Below are 15052 nucleotides of genomic sequence, written 5' to 3' on the forward strand. Positions count from 1 at the left end.
ATTGTTTCCGCATCATCATCCGATGTATCATCTATGTGTAGTCTGCCATACAGACGTATCTGTCTTAGTCTTACCTGCCCCCTGGTTGCTTGTAGAGGCTACTGGAACCAAACCATAGGAAAGGAGCTGCATGTATGGGGTTCATAGTGTAACCTAACCCCTGAGGTGGTGCTACCGGAGCTAACCTGTCCGCTATTGAAGACAGAGTCTTTGCGAACATATTCCATGGTGGCTCTACTGGAGGTTGAACTAACTCCTGTTTTTACTTCGCTGAAAAGCGAAACAGTTTGCACACAACCCCTCATAAGTGACCAATTGATTCATATCAATTACCCCTGACTTACAAGATAAGCATGTTAGGGTTATAGGAGTGCTTGGTAAATTCTCATCACTTTTGCCGCTCATAGACATGGTATTAACCTGTTATCGACTACACACTTTGTGACTGAAAAACACCCTATATGTCAGTATATAGAGGTGAGATCAATCTGACCACAGTGCACCTGATTTGAGGGTCAGAACAGGACTGACATTACACAGAAACGTCAGCACGCATACTAGCAGTCAGTCACATGTTAAAGCATTAGACATTGTCATATGAGAATACAACCTCCATAATAACTTAAACATAAGTAGGAAAATTGTACTTCTGTTTTAACTGGTTCTAGTTTCAACATAACATGCAGAAAACACAGTAATATACAGGTCTCATATGCAATAGGTACTAAAAATTAACAATGCATACTAAAAAGTAGAAGGAATTTTTAGTATTGTATACCCTGCCTCCAGAGAGTGGGATACAGGGAGACTCACCACACTTCCATATCCAAGCAAAGACGCTCGTAAGACGCTGAGTGGATTCAGACGCTACTGGTGTACACTGCCGCTCTTGGTAACTGATAACGGACACGGACGCTCACCAACGGACACGGACGCTGAGCGACTCCACGTGTATGCAAACGCTAAAGGCCTGCGACTCGGTCTGGGCGGGTTTATATCCAGTGTACACAACCGCAGCGTCTAAGCTGCGACCGAGTACCCTCGTGGTAGCGTCTGAACCGGAAGTGAGGTCATTCAGTTCATGAAACGAGAGACACGCGGGAACTGGCCATGAACTCGGAGGAGGGGCGGCCAGGAAAGCGTCTGAAACCCCCTGTTGACTTAAACTCCCAGGATCGCGGCCTATACCTAGTCCTGGCGCCTATGATCCCCGGAGCGTAGCGCTGTCACACTCGAGATGTTCGGCGCATCAACACACTGTTTGTAGTCTCCACCACATCAGTGTAGCTGTGTCCTGACCCCTCTAGTAAGAGGAAGTCCATAGACTCACCATCTCCCCATGCTCCGGCCACAGCCTGGTTACGTCTGCTGGACCTGCTAGAACATCCGACACAGACGCCCGTCGAGACAGCACTGTACCGCGAAGGTAAGCGTTGTTGCGACCCGGTGGGGAGTTGTTGGAGCGACTCTAATATGCGTTTAAGACGCTGTTAAGAGAAGTCGCTCTAAAAAACATTATAGTAAGTCTATAAAAATAAAGTAATAAAAACTTAAGGCTGCTTTCACAGCAGCCCTGTGACCATGCGGCTTCCTGCCGCACCAAGCAAAAAAATGATCTGACTGAGTCAGTGGGCGGGACTATCTAGTGGAGGCCCCAATGCATCCTGGGAGGCCAGAAAGCTCGTGACCGTGTTGGTGCCATTTTCGCTGTCTCTCGACAATATCCCAATGTTATCCTGTGGATAATCCTGTGGACCCAGCCAGAGAAAACATTATAACAGGATGATGATTTAAAAAATTAAAAAATACAGCCAGCTTACTTTTTTTCTCTGCAGCTGGCACGCTGCTTGTGGCACTCTGCTGGCACACTGCTTGTGGCTTGCTCTTCCATGCATGCTGGCCTCACAAACTCTTCTTTCCTGCAGCCTGCGCACCCAGCCAATGATACCATTGGACAGCTGAGCCGTCGCTCAGCTGTCCTGAAATTCTATGCGGTGCTGGAGCCTCTGCTATTCGGTTGCCAGGGCACTCTATAGGGAGCCGCCGGAGGAGCGCAGCACCGCAGATCGGAGGTCTGATCTGTGTGCGGGGGGCCCTTTTAAAAAACGGGGCCTGAGGTACGTACCCCCAGGCCCCCCCCCCTTAATCCGACTCAGGTATGAGGGGACGTGTTTGGGTCCTGCATACCCTCCACCTGCACTTGTTTTTAATAGGTACGGTACCTTTTTTTATGGTCTGTACAGATTTTTGGCTCTCCAAACTTCCATTGAAAGTATAGGAAAAAACAGGAGGTTGTATTTAAAACCAGTAATTTATTTGAAAACATAATACCCAACATGGGTTATTCCTAAATAAAAAGTAGCAGTAGGTCAGCGGCGATGCGCACGTGCCCTCTCCTGAAGGAGGCTGCACTCACGGACTCAGGACTTCCCGGGTGTCCTGGGTGAGATGGATCGGCAGCAGCCTCAAGCAAGGGGAGAGAGGTCAGCGTGGTGTTCACTCTGAATATAAGCCTGAACCAGAAGACAGACAGCACATCCTGACGAAGAAGGTGAATCTGAAACGTGTTGATGTTCTGGACGGAGCCGGACGAGTGGACATCACGCTGACCTCTCTCCCCTTGCTTGAGGCTGCTGCCGATCTATCTCACCCAGGAAGTCCTGAGTCCGTGAGTGCAGCCTTCTCCAGGAGAGGGTACGTGCACATCGCCTCCGACATACTGCTACTTTTTATTTAGGAATAACCCGTGTTGGGCATTATGTTTTAAAATAAATTACTGGTTTTAAATACAACCTCCGTTTTCAACTTTGAATGTGCCATATCTATGGATGAGAACCAGCAGGGTTGACACGTGAGGAAAAACTGATTAAGAGAGGATATCCACGAGACTTGGAGGGTGTTGGACTGCCAGCGCTGTGGTCAAAAGGATCAAGTGGTAGATAGAAGAGAGATCCCGCTGCCAAGAAAGCTACCTTTACATGCACGAACCAAGGTGGTTCTATTGTAAGTGTGTTTTCAATTGACCATATGAAGTGCACTAGGAAACCCTTGGGAATCCATCACTAAAGCCCGCGCAGATTTAGCTTGTTGTGTAGGTGATACATTACATTAGATTCACAAGGAAGAAGGTTGCTTGCCAATAAATATACTGGACCTTCAGGCCATATACATGGCTCTGATTCAGGCAAAGGACATCCTTTGGGGAAAACCAGTTCAGATCAGCTCGGGCAATGCGACGGCAGTAGCGTACCTCAACCATCAGGGAGGAACTCAGCCAAAAAGCTATGAAGGAGGTAAATCACACACTGCAGTGGGCAGAACTTCATCATCCAGCTTTGTCTGCAGTGTTCGTTCCGGGAGTCTTAAACTGGGAAGCGGATTTTCTCAGTCGACACGCCATTCAGGCAAGCGAATGGGCTCTACACCCAGAGGTATTCCAGACTCTAGTTGACAAGTGGGGGTTGCCAGAGATAGATCTCATGGCGTCCCGTCAGAACAACAAAGTTCTCACATACGGGTCAAGAACAAAGGATCCCAGAGCGATCTTTGTGGATGCCCTGTAATGTATATTTCTCCGGCAGGGTCCACAGGTTATCCACAGCATAACATTGGGATTTCCCAAAGCAAATTAGTGGTGGAGACGCTCCTGAATGGACAGGAGAATCCTTCCCTCGAATTCAGCGTCATGAGAGTCAGAAGACCATGTGGCTGCCTTACATATCTGTTCTGCTGAAGCACCATGTTGTGCTGCCCATGATGGAGCTACCTTAAGAGTAGAGTGAGCAGAGACATTATCCGGAACAGGGAGATCAGAGTGAGAATATGCTTCTGAAATAGTCTGTCAATTCTTACCATAACGCATATTTGTTGCAACAAATGTCAAAAAGAAAGGTGTCGCAGCCTCATAAGCATCTGTTTGAAATTATGAACTAAGGGAGTGTATACAGTCAACAAAGTGGATTTGCCAGAGTATCAAAGCACATTCTATTAGAACTATGGCTGCATCGTAGGCAGAGAAAGACTCCTTGTCCACTCAACACCTTTGCAAAGCTGCACTATATCCTTCTATACAGTCATATGCTAATATAGTATTTTGTGTCCTTCATGGAAGTAAATGTGATCTGTTAAAATAACCTACAGTTTGGGAAGATATGCATTCCTTCTAGTCTTGACACTGGAGGAGAGGTGGATTAACATTATTGTGTATACTGCTGGAGGAGTCAAGCACACCAGGTTAGCAAATAATCTCCAGTTTTGATGCGTGAGGGAATGGTGTTCCTTAGTTCACTAGGATCAACATCAGGTATAGATGCAATGCAGTGTTATTTGGTATAGCAGGTTCACTTCAATCATATGGAATCTCTGAAACATAACAGACAAGATACCCAGTCAACTTTGTTCGTGGCCCATTGCAAATTCCTTACATTCCCAGAATGACCAGTGATAAGAGTATTATATTACCCGTTAGACCAGGCTTCTTCCTCCAGATCAAACCAACCACTTGACAATTTAACATGGCAGTACCCTAAAGAAGGATCTATACCCTGGGCTGTTAAAAAAAAATGGGCGCATCTGAGAAGAGATACCATTCAACTGCGCTTCGCCTCACTCCCCCTTTACTGAATTGACCCCTTAATGTACATGCGGCAGACAAGTCTCACTCATTCTTAGCACTGAAGGGTTGTTGTTTTTTTTTATGTTTTTATTATTGAGAAAAAACATACCACACAATAACAGCTGACATGATAAAGGGATGACATGGCAGTCAGGGTAGATAAACACATTCCAACCAGGGTAACGATACATACAAAAGCAATTGTGTAAATCGATTTTAACGCGTTCTCCAATTTCCTGTCCGATACCTACTTTAAGGAGGTGGCTCCTGGACTTGGCAGTACTGTCTTTTTAGACAGATGAGACACTGATGAATCTACCGTAGGTGGACTCTCGCATGAAATTCTACTATCTAGTGGAAAGGGATATGTTGATAAGAGTCGACAGGACGCTTGAAATTTTAGATCTGGATGTTTCCATGCAGAGGTTAGGATAGAATCCAGTTCCTCAGATGCTGGAAAAAAGGCAGTCTGTTTTTGTTTCTTACCAAAGAAAAACTGTTTTATCAGACCTTGGTCCTCTTCTTCTACTTTTAAAACCTAGCGTACAGCTGTTATCAATGCCTCTATGCCCTGTGATACCGGTTCCGGGTCTTCCAGGACCTGTTGTCCTCCTCTGAATCACTGAACTATCCCTCCTCTAGAGGGGGCACCATATCATCCATCTGAGTTGTCTGACTGTAGGAATGAGTGTAACTGCCCTTTTTTATTTTTATTTTTTTGAGTCCTGAGGGGGCTACAGAGGGTGACGGGGCCATGATCTTAGTGAGCCCTGCCACCGACCCTGCTAAGGCTCGAGCCCAGGCTGGTTCAGGATCTGGTTAGGGGACAGTTACCTACCTAGCAGCTTCTAGTTCTGCAGTCAGATGAGACACAACGGTGTTGAGCTGCGATGCCCAAACCAGTATGTCCGACTGTTGTGCTCCTGTGTCAGGAATACACGAGTCACAGTATAAAGAACTAGATGACTGTTCATGTGTGAATTTAGTTGTGCACTTTGTGCAAGTAAAGGACTTTAGTGCAGCTTTTGATCCCCTACCAGCCATGGTTACACACACTGACAACAAAACAACACAGTGGCATAGTGTATAGTGTTAGAATAGAGACTGAGAGAAAGATAGGCAGGAGAGAGGGGCAGAGTAGAAAGATAAATCACACTGTTGCCCTATATCAGCGCTGTTAGCAATACTAAACAAGCTAGGCACAATATTACTGTAACCCAAGTTATTTTATACTGAGGTTACATGTGCACAACAACTCTCCTGACCTGCTATACACCACTGACTCATGGTCCCTGTAAAGGTGCATACACCCTGGACGTTTTTGCCCAGTGTGTATGCAGAGAGATTATGTGAAATCCGTTGGCTGGAAAATCACACAGTGCATACACACAGAGTGATTTTCACCTGGCCCAGCGATTTTCACGGGGGTGAACCACTTTCAACAGTAGGAGACTGTGGAAAGTGGTTCACTCGGCCGGTAAAACAGTCCGATGGATGGCGATGATGCAAGAGTGTGCATCAGCACTCACCGCCCAGCTATACACACCAGGCGATTTTGAGTTCAAAGTAGCTCAAAACACCAAAAGTGAGCTACTTTGAGCTGAAAATCGCCTAGTATGTATGGGCCTTTAGCTTCAGTCTCAGCGCTGCTGTGTAATGTCAGTGCGGTCCCCAGCAGCAGTCTCCGATCGCTTATAGTAGGTTTGTAGCGAGAAAAATAAGAATTTACTCACCGGTAATTCTATTTCTCGTAGTCCGTAGTGGATGCTGGGAACTCCGTAAGGACCATGGGGAATAGACGGCTCCGCAGGAGACTGGACACATCTAAAGAAAGAATTAAGACTATCTGGTGTGCACTGGCTCCTCCCCCTATGACCCTCCTCCAAGCCTCAGTTAGGACACTGTGCCCGGAAGAGCTGACACAATAAGGAAGGATTTTGAATCCCGGGTAAGACTCATACCAGCCACACCAATCACACCATATAACTCGTGATAGGAACCCCGGTTAACAGTATGATAACAAAAGGAGCCTCTGAACAGATGGCTCGCAATAACAACCCGATTTGTGTAACAATAACTATTTACAAGTATTGCAGACAATCCGCACTTGGGATGGGCGCCCAGCATCCACTACGGACTACGAGAAATAGAATTACCGGTGAGTAAATTCTTATTTTCTCTGACGTCCTAGTGGATGCTGGGAACTCCGTAAGGACCATGGGGATTATACCAAAGCTCCCAAACGGGCGGGAGAGTGCGGATGACTCTGCAGCACCGAATGAGAGAACTCCGGGTCCTCCTCAGCCAGGGTATCAAATTTATAGAATTTTGCAAACGTGTTAACGTGTTTGCCCCTGACCAAGTAGCAGCTCGGCAAAGTTGTAAAGCCGAGACCCCTCGGGCAGCCGCCCAAGATGAGCCCACCTTCCTTGTGGAATGGGCTTTTACAGATTTAGGCTGCGGTAGTCCCACCGCAGAATGCGCCAGCTGAATAGTGCTACAAATCCAGCGCGCGATAGTCTGCTTAGAAGCAGAAGCACCCAGTTTGTTGGGTGCATACAGGATAAACAGCGAGTCAGTTTTCCTGACTCCAGCCGTCCTGGAAACATAAATTTTCAGGGCCCTGACTACGTCCAGTAACTTGGAATCCTCCAAGTCCCTAGTAGCCGCAGGCACCACAATAGGCTGGTTCAAGTGAAACGCTGATACCACCTTCGGGAGAAACTGAGGACGAGTCCTCAACTCTGCCCTATCCATATGGAAAATCAGATAAGGGCTTTTATAGGACAAAGCCGCCAATTCTGACACACGCCTGGCCGAAGCCAGGGCCAACAGCATGACCACTTTCCACGTGAGATATTTCAAATCCACAGTCTTAAGTGGTTCAAACCAATGTGATTTCAGGAACTCCAAAACCACATTGAGATCCCAAGGTGCCACTGGGGGCACAAAAGGAGGCTGAATATGCAGAACTCCTTTGACAAAAGTCTGAACTTCAGGCAGTGAAGCCAGTTCTTTCTGGAAGAAAATCGACAGGGCCGAAATCTGGACCTTAATGGACCCCAATTTGAGGCCCAACGTCACCCCTGCTTGCAGGAAATGCAGGAATCGACCCAGTTGAAATTCCTCCGTTGGGGCCTTCCTGGCCTCACACCAAGCAACATATTTCCGCCAAATGCGGTGATAATGTTTTGCGGTGACATCCTTCCTGGCTTTGATCAGGGTAGGGATGACTTCCTCCGGAATGCCCTTTTCCTTCAGGATCCGGTGTTCAACCGCCATGCCGTCAAACGTAGCCACGGTAAGTCTTGGAACAGACAGGGCCCCTGCTGCAGCAGGTCCTGTCTGAGCGGCAGAGGCCAAGGGTCCTCTGAAAGCATCTCTTGAAGTTCCGGGTACCAAGCTCTTCTTGGCCAATCCGGAACCACGAGTATAGTTTTCACTCCTCGACTTCGTATTATTCTCAGTACCTTGGGAATGAGAGGCAGAGGAGGAAACGCATAAACCGACTGGTACACCCACGGTGTTACTAGAGCGTCCACAGCGATCGCCTGAGGGTCCCTTGACCTGGCGCAATATCTTTTTAGCTTTTTGTTGAGGCGGGACGCCATCATGTCCACCTGTGGTCTTTCCCAACGGTTTACCAGCATTTGGAAGACTTCTGGATGAAGTCCCCATTCTCCCGGGTGGAGGTCGTGCCTGCTGAGGAAGTCTGCTTCCCAGTTGTCCACTCCCGGAATGTGCTAACACATGATTTTCCGCCCATCGGAGAATCCTTGTGGCTTCTGCCATTGCCCTCCTGCTTCTTGTGCCGCCCTGTCTGTTTACATGGGCGACCGCCGTGATGTTGTCTGATTGGATCAGTACCGGCTGGTTCTGAAGCAGGGGCCTTGCTTGGCTTAGGGCATTGTAAATGGCCCTTAGCTCCAGAATATTTATGTGAAGCGAAATCTCCTGATTTGACCACAGTCCTTGGAAATTTCTTCCCTGTGTGACTGCACCCCAGCCCCGAAGGCTGGCATCCGTGGTCACCAGGACCCAGTCCTGTATTCCGAATCTGCGGCCCTCTAGTAGATGAGCCCTCTGCAGCCACCACAGCAGTGACACCCTGGTCCTTGCCGACAGGGTTATCCGCTGTTGCATCTGGAGATGGGACCTGGACCATTTGTCCAACAGGTCCCACTGGAAAGTCCTTGCGTGAAACCTTCCGAATGGAATTGCTTCGTACGAAGCTACCATTTTTCCCAGGACTCGTGTGCATTGATGTACCGACACCTGTCCCGGTTTTAGGAGGTCTCTGACCAGAGATGACAACTCCTCGGCTTTTTCCACTGGAAGAAACACTTTTTTCTGGTCTGTGTCCAGAATCATTCCCAGGAACAGAAGACGTGTCGTCGGGACCAGCTGTGACTTTGGAATATTGAGAATCCAACCGTGCTGTTGTAGCACTTCCCGAGAAAGTGCTACCCCCACTACCAACTGTTCCTTGGACCTCGCCTTTATCAGGAGATCGTCCAAGTACGGGATAATTAAAACTCCCTTCTTGCGAAGGAGTATCATCATTTCGGCCATTACCTTGGTAAAGACCCTCGGTGCAGTGGATAACCCAAACGGCAGCGTCTGGAACGGATAGTGACAGTCCTGTACCACAAATCTGAGGTACTCCTGGTGAGGAGGGTAAATGGGGACATGCAGGTACGCATCCTTGATGTCCAGGGAGACCATGTAATCCCCCTCGTCCAGGCTCGCAATAACCGCCCTGAGCGATTCCATCTTGAACTTGAACCTTTTGATATGTGTTCAAGGATTTTAAATTTAAGATGGGTCTCACCGAACCGTCCGGTTTCGGTACCACAAACATTGTGGAATAGTACCCTTTTCCTTGCTGAAGGAGGGGTACCTTGACAATCACTTGCTGTGAATACAGTTTTTGAATAGCCACCAACACTGCCTCCCTGGCATAGGGAGTTGCCGGTAAGGCAGATTTTAGGAAACGGCGGGGGGGGGGGGGGGGGAGACGTCTCGAATTCCAGCCTGTACCCCTGAGATACTACTTGAAGGACCCAGGGATCCACCTGTGAGAGAGCCCACTGTGCGCTGAAATTTCTGAGACGGGCCCCCACCGTACCCGGGTCCGCCTGAGCAGCCCCAGCGTCATGCTGTGGACTTACCGGACGCAGGGGAGGACTTCTGCTCTTGGGAACTAGCTGTGTGCTGCAGCTTTTTTCCTCTACCTTTGCCTCTCGGCAGAAAGGATGAGCCTCTAGCCCTCTTGCTTTTCTGGGGCCGAAAGGCCTGTACCTGATAATACGGTGCTTTCTTTTGCTGTGGGGTAGCCTGTGGCAAAAAGGTCGATTTCCCAGCAGTAGCTGTGGAAACGAGGTCCGAAAGACCCTCCCCAAACAGTTCCACCCCCTTATAGGGCAAAACTTCCATGTGCCGTTTCGAGTCGGCATCGCCTGACCATTGCCGAGTCCATAACCCCCTTCTGGCGGCAATGGACATAGCGCTTATTTTTGATGCCAGCCGGCAAATATCCCTCTGTGCATCACGCATGTATAAGACGGCGTCTTTTATATGCTCTATCGTCAGCAAAATATTGTCCCTATCCATAGTATCAATATTATCCGACAGGGAATCTGACCACGCAGCTGCAGCACTGCACATCCATGCTGATGCAATAGCTGGTCTCAATATAATGCCCGTGTGTGTGTATATAGCTTTAAGGGTAGTTTCCTGCTTTCTATCAGCAGGTTCCTTTAAGGCGGCCATATCCGGAGACGGTAGTGCCACCTTTTTTGATAAGCGTGTCAGCGCCTTATCTACCCTAGGGGGTGTTTCCCAACGTGACCTATCCTCTGGCGGGAAAGGGTACGCTGCCAATAACCGTTTAGAAATTATCAATTTCTTATCGGGGGAAGTCCACGCTTCCTCACACACCTCATTTAATTCCTCAGATGCAGGAAAAACTACAGGCAGTTTTTTCTCACCAAACATAATACCCTTTTTTGTGGTACCTGGGGTATTATCAGAAATGTGTAATACATTTTTCATTGCCTCAATCATGTAACGGGTGGACCTATTGGAGGGTACACTAGTCTCATCGTCGTCGACACTGGAGTCGGTATCCGTGTCGACATCTGTGTCTGTCACCTGAGGTAGCGGGCGTTTCAAAGCCCCTGATGACATTTGAGACGCTTGGACAAGCACAAGCTGAGTAGCCGGCTGTCCTATGTCGTCAAACCTTGTGTGTAAGGAGTCGACACTGTCACGTAATTCCTTCCATAAGTCCATCCACCAAGGTGTCGACCCCGCAGGGGGTGACATCACATTCACAGGCATTTGCTCCGCCTCCACATCATTTTCCTCATCATACATGTCGACACAGCAGTACCGACACACAGCACACACACAGGGAATGCTCTGACAGAGGAGAGGACCCCACAAAGCCCTTTGGGGAGACAGAGGGAGAGTATGCCAGCACACACCAGAGCGCTATATACCACAGGGATATCACCTATAAAGAGTGTTTTCCCTTATAGCTGCATATATATATATATTATACTGCGCCTAAATTTGTGCCCCCCCTCTCTTTTTTACCCTTTCTGTAGTGCAGGACTGCAGGGGAGAGCCAGGGAGCGATCCTTCCAGCGGAGCTGTGAGGGAAAATGGTGCCAGTGTGCTGAGGGAGATGGCTCCGCCCCTTTTTCGGCGGGCTTTCTCCCGCTATTTTAATAATTCTGGCGGGTTAATATACACCTATATAGCCCCTGGGGCTATATATGGTGTCAGTTTGCCAGCCAAGGTGCTTTTTTATTGCTGCTCAGGGCGCCCCCCCCAGCGCCCTGCACCCATCAGTGACCGCAGTGTGTGGTGTGCATGAGGAGCAATGGCGCACAGCTGCAGTGCTGTGCGCTACCTTGGAGAAGACACAGAAGTCTTCAGCCGCCGATTTTCCGGACCTTCTTGCTTCTGGCTCTGTAAGGGGGACGGCGGCGCGGCTCCGGGAACGGACGACGAGGTCGGGTCCTGTGTGCGATCCCTCTGGAGCTAATGGTGTCCAGTAGCCTAAGAAGCCCAAGCTACCACCACTTAGGTAGGTTCGCTTCTTCTCCCCTTAGTCCCTCGGTGCAGTGAGCCTGTTGCCAGCAGGTCTCACTGTAAAATAAAAAACCTAAACTATACTTTCTTTCTAGGAGCTCAGGAGAGCCCCTAGTGTGCATCCAGCTCGGCCGGGCACAGAAATCTAACTGAGGCTTGGAGGAGGGTCATAGGGGGAGGAGCCAGTGCACACCAGATAGTCTTAATTCTTTCTTTAGATGTGCCGTCTATTCCCCATGGTCCTTACGGAGTTCCCAGCATCCACTAGGACGTCAGAGAAAAACAGTTTCCTGCACTCTCTGCCAGTGTAGCTCTGGCTTCCTGCGCCGGGGTATGTGGGAGCTGCGTGCTGAACTGCAGGAGTTAGCTCCACCCCCACCCGTTCTGGCGCCTTTTTTAAAAAATGCCCTGTGGCCACTGAGAGAATCTAAATGATCACCATTTGTTTTATGCCTGGCGTCCCGCTAACCGGGCACCAGGCATTATACTCACATGTTGCCCTTAAGGTGGCTGATGGTGGTCAAGGCAGGGGACCACGACTCGCACTGCATGCAGCGGGTCTGGCATACCTTAGAGACGGTAGTCTCTGAGTCTGGAGTCCCTGTGCAAACCGCGAGCAGTTGCGGAGGGACCCCCCGGCAGTTCCTACGATGAAAACAGGCAGGGGAAACCTCTGCATGTAATCTCCTCTTGCTGCTCGAAAAAATCCATCCTCTTTAGCGAATAACATTTTCTTGCCCTTAAGAAGAAACCCAAAACATGTCCAGCTCCCTCAGGCACTAAACTAATACAGCTTTCAGATCGCAAACCCAGGTCGGACCCGGGTCCGAGCAGGCTCAGACCCTTTCACATTGCAGTTTCGACCCTGAATATTCCCGGGTTGGTGCCTTTCACACTGAATCCGGGTCACCCATGTTAAACACTCTGATGTGATTTAATATGGACTTTTCTGGCTCACATTGATGAGGTTTCAAAGGAAATAAAAGGAGGGGCTGGGGACTGCTCTGAGCAGACACAAACAGCCAATCAGCACCTTCTTCTGAGACCCGAGTTGAATATCCCGGGTCAGAGGCTTTCACACTGCACAACAACCCGGGTCTGACCCGTGTTTTACCCTTCTTTTAACCTGTGTTAAAATGTCGGGTTGCTCAACCAGGGATATTCACTTTGGCACTTTCACACTACACCTTGACCCAGGTCGACTCTGCAATAACCCGGGTTATTTTTGCGATGTAAGGTGTATAAGACTGGTTTGTAGGAGTTGTATACAGGGGGGAGAAGCAGTCACACTTCTAAATTTCTCAAAGTGCCCAGCTCCCGGTAACTACACTTCTATACCCACTGTAAAGAGGAACACCAGTGTCCCCTAGTGGATGAAGAAGAGAAATGGAGTTTAAGTTATGACTTTAGAGTGGTTGCTCTTTTGTCCACATAATATATATTTTGACAGTATAATCTGATCAATATATTTATTCTATTGCCCAGGGATCTTATTAATTGGATATTGTAAGTGTTGTATCCACTTCAGATAGGTGGATATTTGTTGGAGTATATCCTAACCCTCCTCACTAGTGCCTAACCCTTCTTCCCGCAGCCTAACCCCAACTGTCTGGTCCCTGTAGAATGTCAACATTTCACGTCGATGTTATGAACATGTCGACATTCAGCAGATGCCGACAGGTTCAATGTTATTTCAATGTTGACATCATAACAGTCCATGTTTTAGTATCAACATTGTAAGCCTCAACATTATGACTACATCCCATATGAGTGTATTCAATGCACTTTGAATACACTCTTATTGTGCCAAGCAGTTTGTATACACTCAATACACTGTAGAGCAGAAATGATCTCTCTCAGAATGTCCCGCTATCTACTGGTCAATCGCGATCGATGCATTGGACATCCCTACACTAGGCCAATCTAATGCAATTATAAGGATTAACAAATGTACAAAAAAAAACCCACAAGAGTCCAAATAAATTACAAAGTATTGTATTACAAGTTCAATTGGTTGTATAATTGTATATGCTTTGGAAGGTACTGTGTAAGAAAAATATACTACTACATATACGATAATGTACAGTCTGCCACCATAAGTGTGAACCTTTTAAACCCCAGTTCCAGAAATGTGCACTTTAAAAGATCTTTCATACAAGCATTTAAAGTAAACACCGGCACAGTTCATCTTAGTGGCTTTGGTTGATCTCCAACTCCTCCTGCAAGGTGAAAGACAGCCAAGCATACATCATGTGCCAAGGCATCCGCATTTTCCTGTCAAAAATTGAAAATGATAAATGCAGGTATAGTGGCAGAGTGAATGAAACACAGAGAAATGAGATGCACATGAAAAACTATATTATATATATATATATATATATATATATATATATATATATATATATATATATACATATATATATAAAATAAAAGAGTCTGCTGCACTCAAGGTCTTATCAAATAGCTGGTTGTTATTGAAACATCAAAACAAATACATCGACGTTTCGGGGATTTTAACCCCTTTTTCAAGATGTGTGGAAGCTTCCACACATCTTGAAAATAAGAATTTACTTACCGATAATTCTATTTCTCGTAGTCCGTAGTGGATGCTGGGGACTCCGTCAGGACCATGGGGTTTAGCGGCTCCGCAGGAGACAGGGCACAATAATAAAAGCTTTAGGATCAGGTGGTGTGCACTGGCTCCTCCCCCTATGACCCTCCTCCAAGCCTCAGTTAGGATACTGTGCCCGGACGAGCGTGCATAATAAGGAAGGATATTGAATCCCGGGTAAGACTCATACCAGCCACACCAATCACACCGTACAACCTGTGATCTGAACCCAGTTAACAGTATGATAACAACGAAGGAGCCTCTGAAAAGATGGCTCACAACAAGAATAACCCGATTTTTGTAACAATAACTATGTACAAGTATTGCAGACAATCCGCACTTGGGATGGGCGCCCAGCATCCACTACGGACTACGAGAAATAGAATTATCGGTAAGTAAATTCTTATTTTCTCTAACGTCCTAAGTGGATGCTGGGGACTCCGTCAGGACCATGGGGATTATACCAAAGCTCCCAAACGGGCGGGAGAGTGCGGATGACTCTGCAGCACCGAATGAGAGAACTCCAGGTCCTCCTCAGTCAGGGTGTGCCCCTGACCAAGTAGCAGCTCGGCAAAGTTGTAAAGCCGAGACCCCTCGGGCAGCCGCCCAAGATGAGCCCACTTCCTTGTGGAATGGGTTTTTACTGATTTTGGCTGTGGCAAGCCTGCCACAGAATGTGCAAGCTGAATTGTACTACAAATCCAGCGAGCAATCGTCTGCTTAGA

General features: G+C 47.8%; 1 protein-coding gene across 2 annotated transcripts in view; it reads right to left on the reverse strand.

Annotated features, from left to right (window-relative positions):
- Positions 1-13695: 13695 nt before the first annotated feature.
- PGM3 (phosphoglucomutase 3) overlaps positions 13696-15052 on the reverse strand; it is a 118011-nt gene continuing 116654 nt past the window's right edge. For both annotated transcript variants that reach the window (XM_063916898.1, XM_063916897.1), the window contains one exon: positions 13696-13990. In XM_063916898.1, the coding sequence (XP_063772968.1) occupies positions 13901-13990 (90 nt within the window). In that variant the 3' untranslated portion in view covers positions 13696-13900. The remainder of the gene's footprint in view (positions 13991-15052) is intronic.

The sequence above is a fragment of the Pseudophryne corroboree genome, chromosome 4, assembly GCF_028390025.1.
Source record: "Pseudophryne corroboree isolate aPseCor3 chromosome 4, aPseCor3.hap2, whole genome shotgun sequence".
NCBI classification, from domain to species: domain Eukaryota; kingdom Metazoa; phylum Chordata; class Amphibia; order Anura; family Myobatrachidae; genus Pseudophryne; species Pseudophryne corroboree.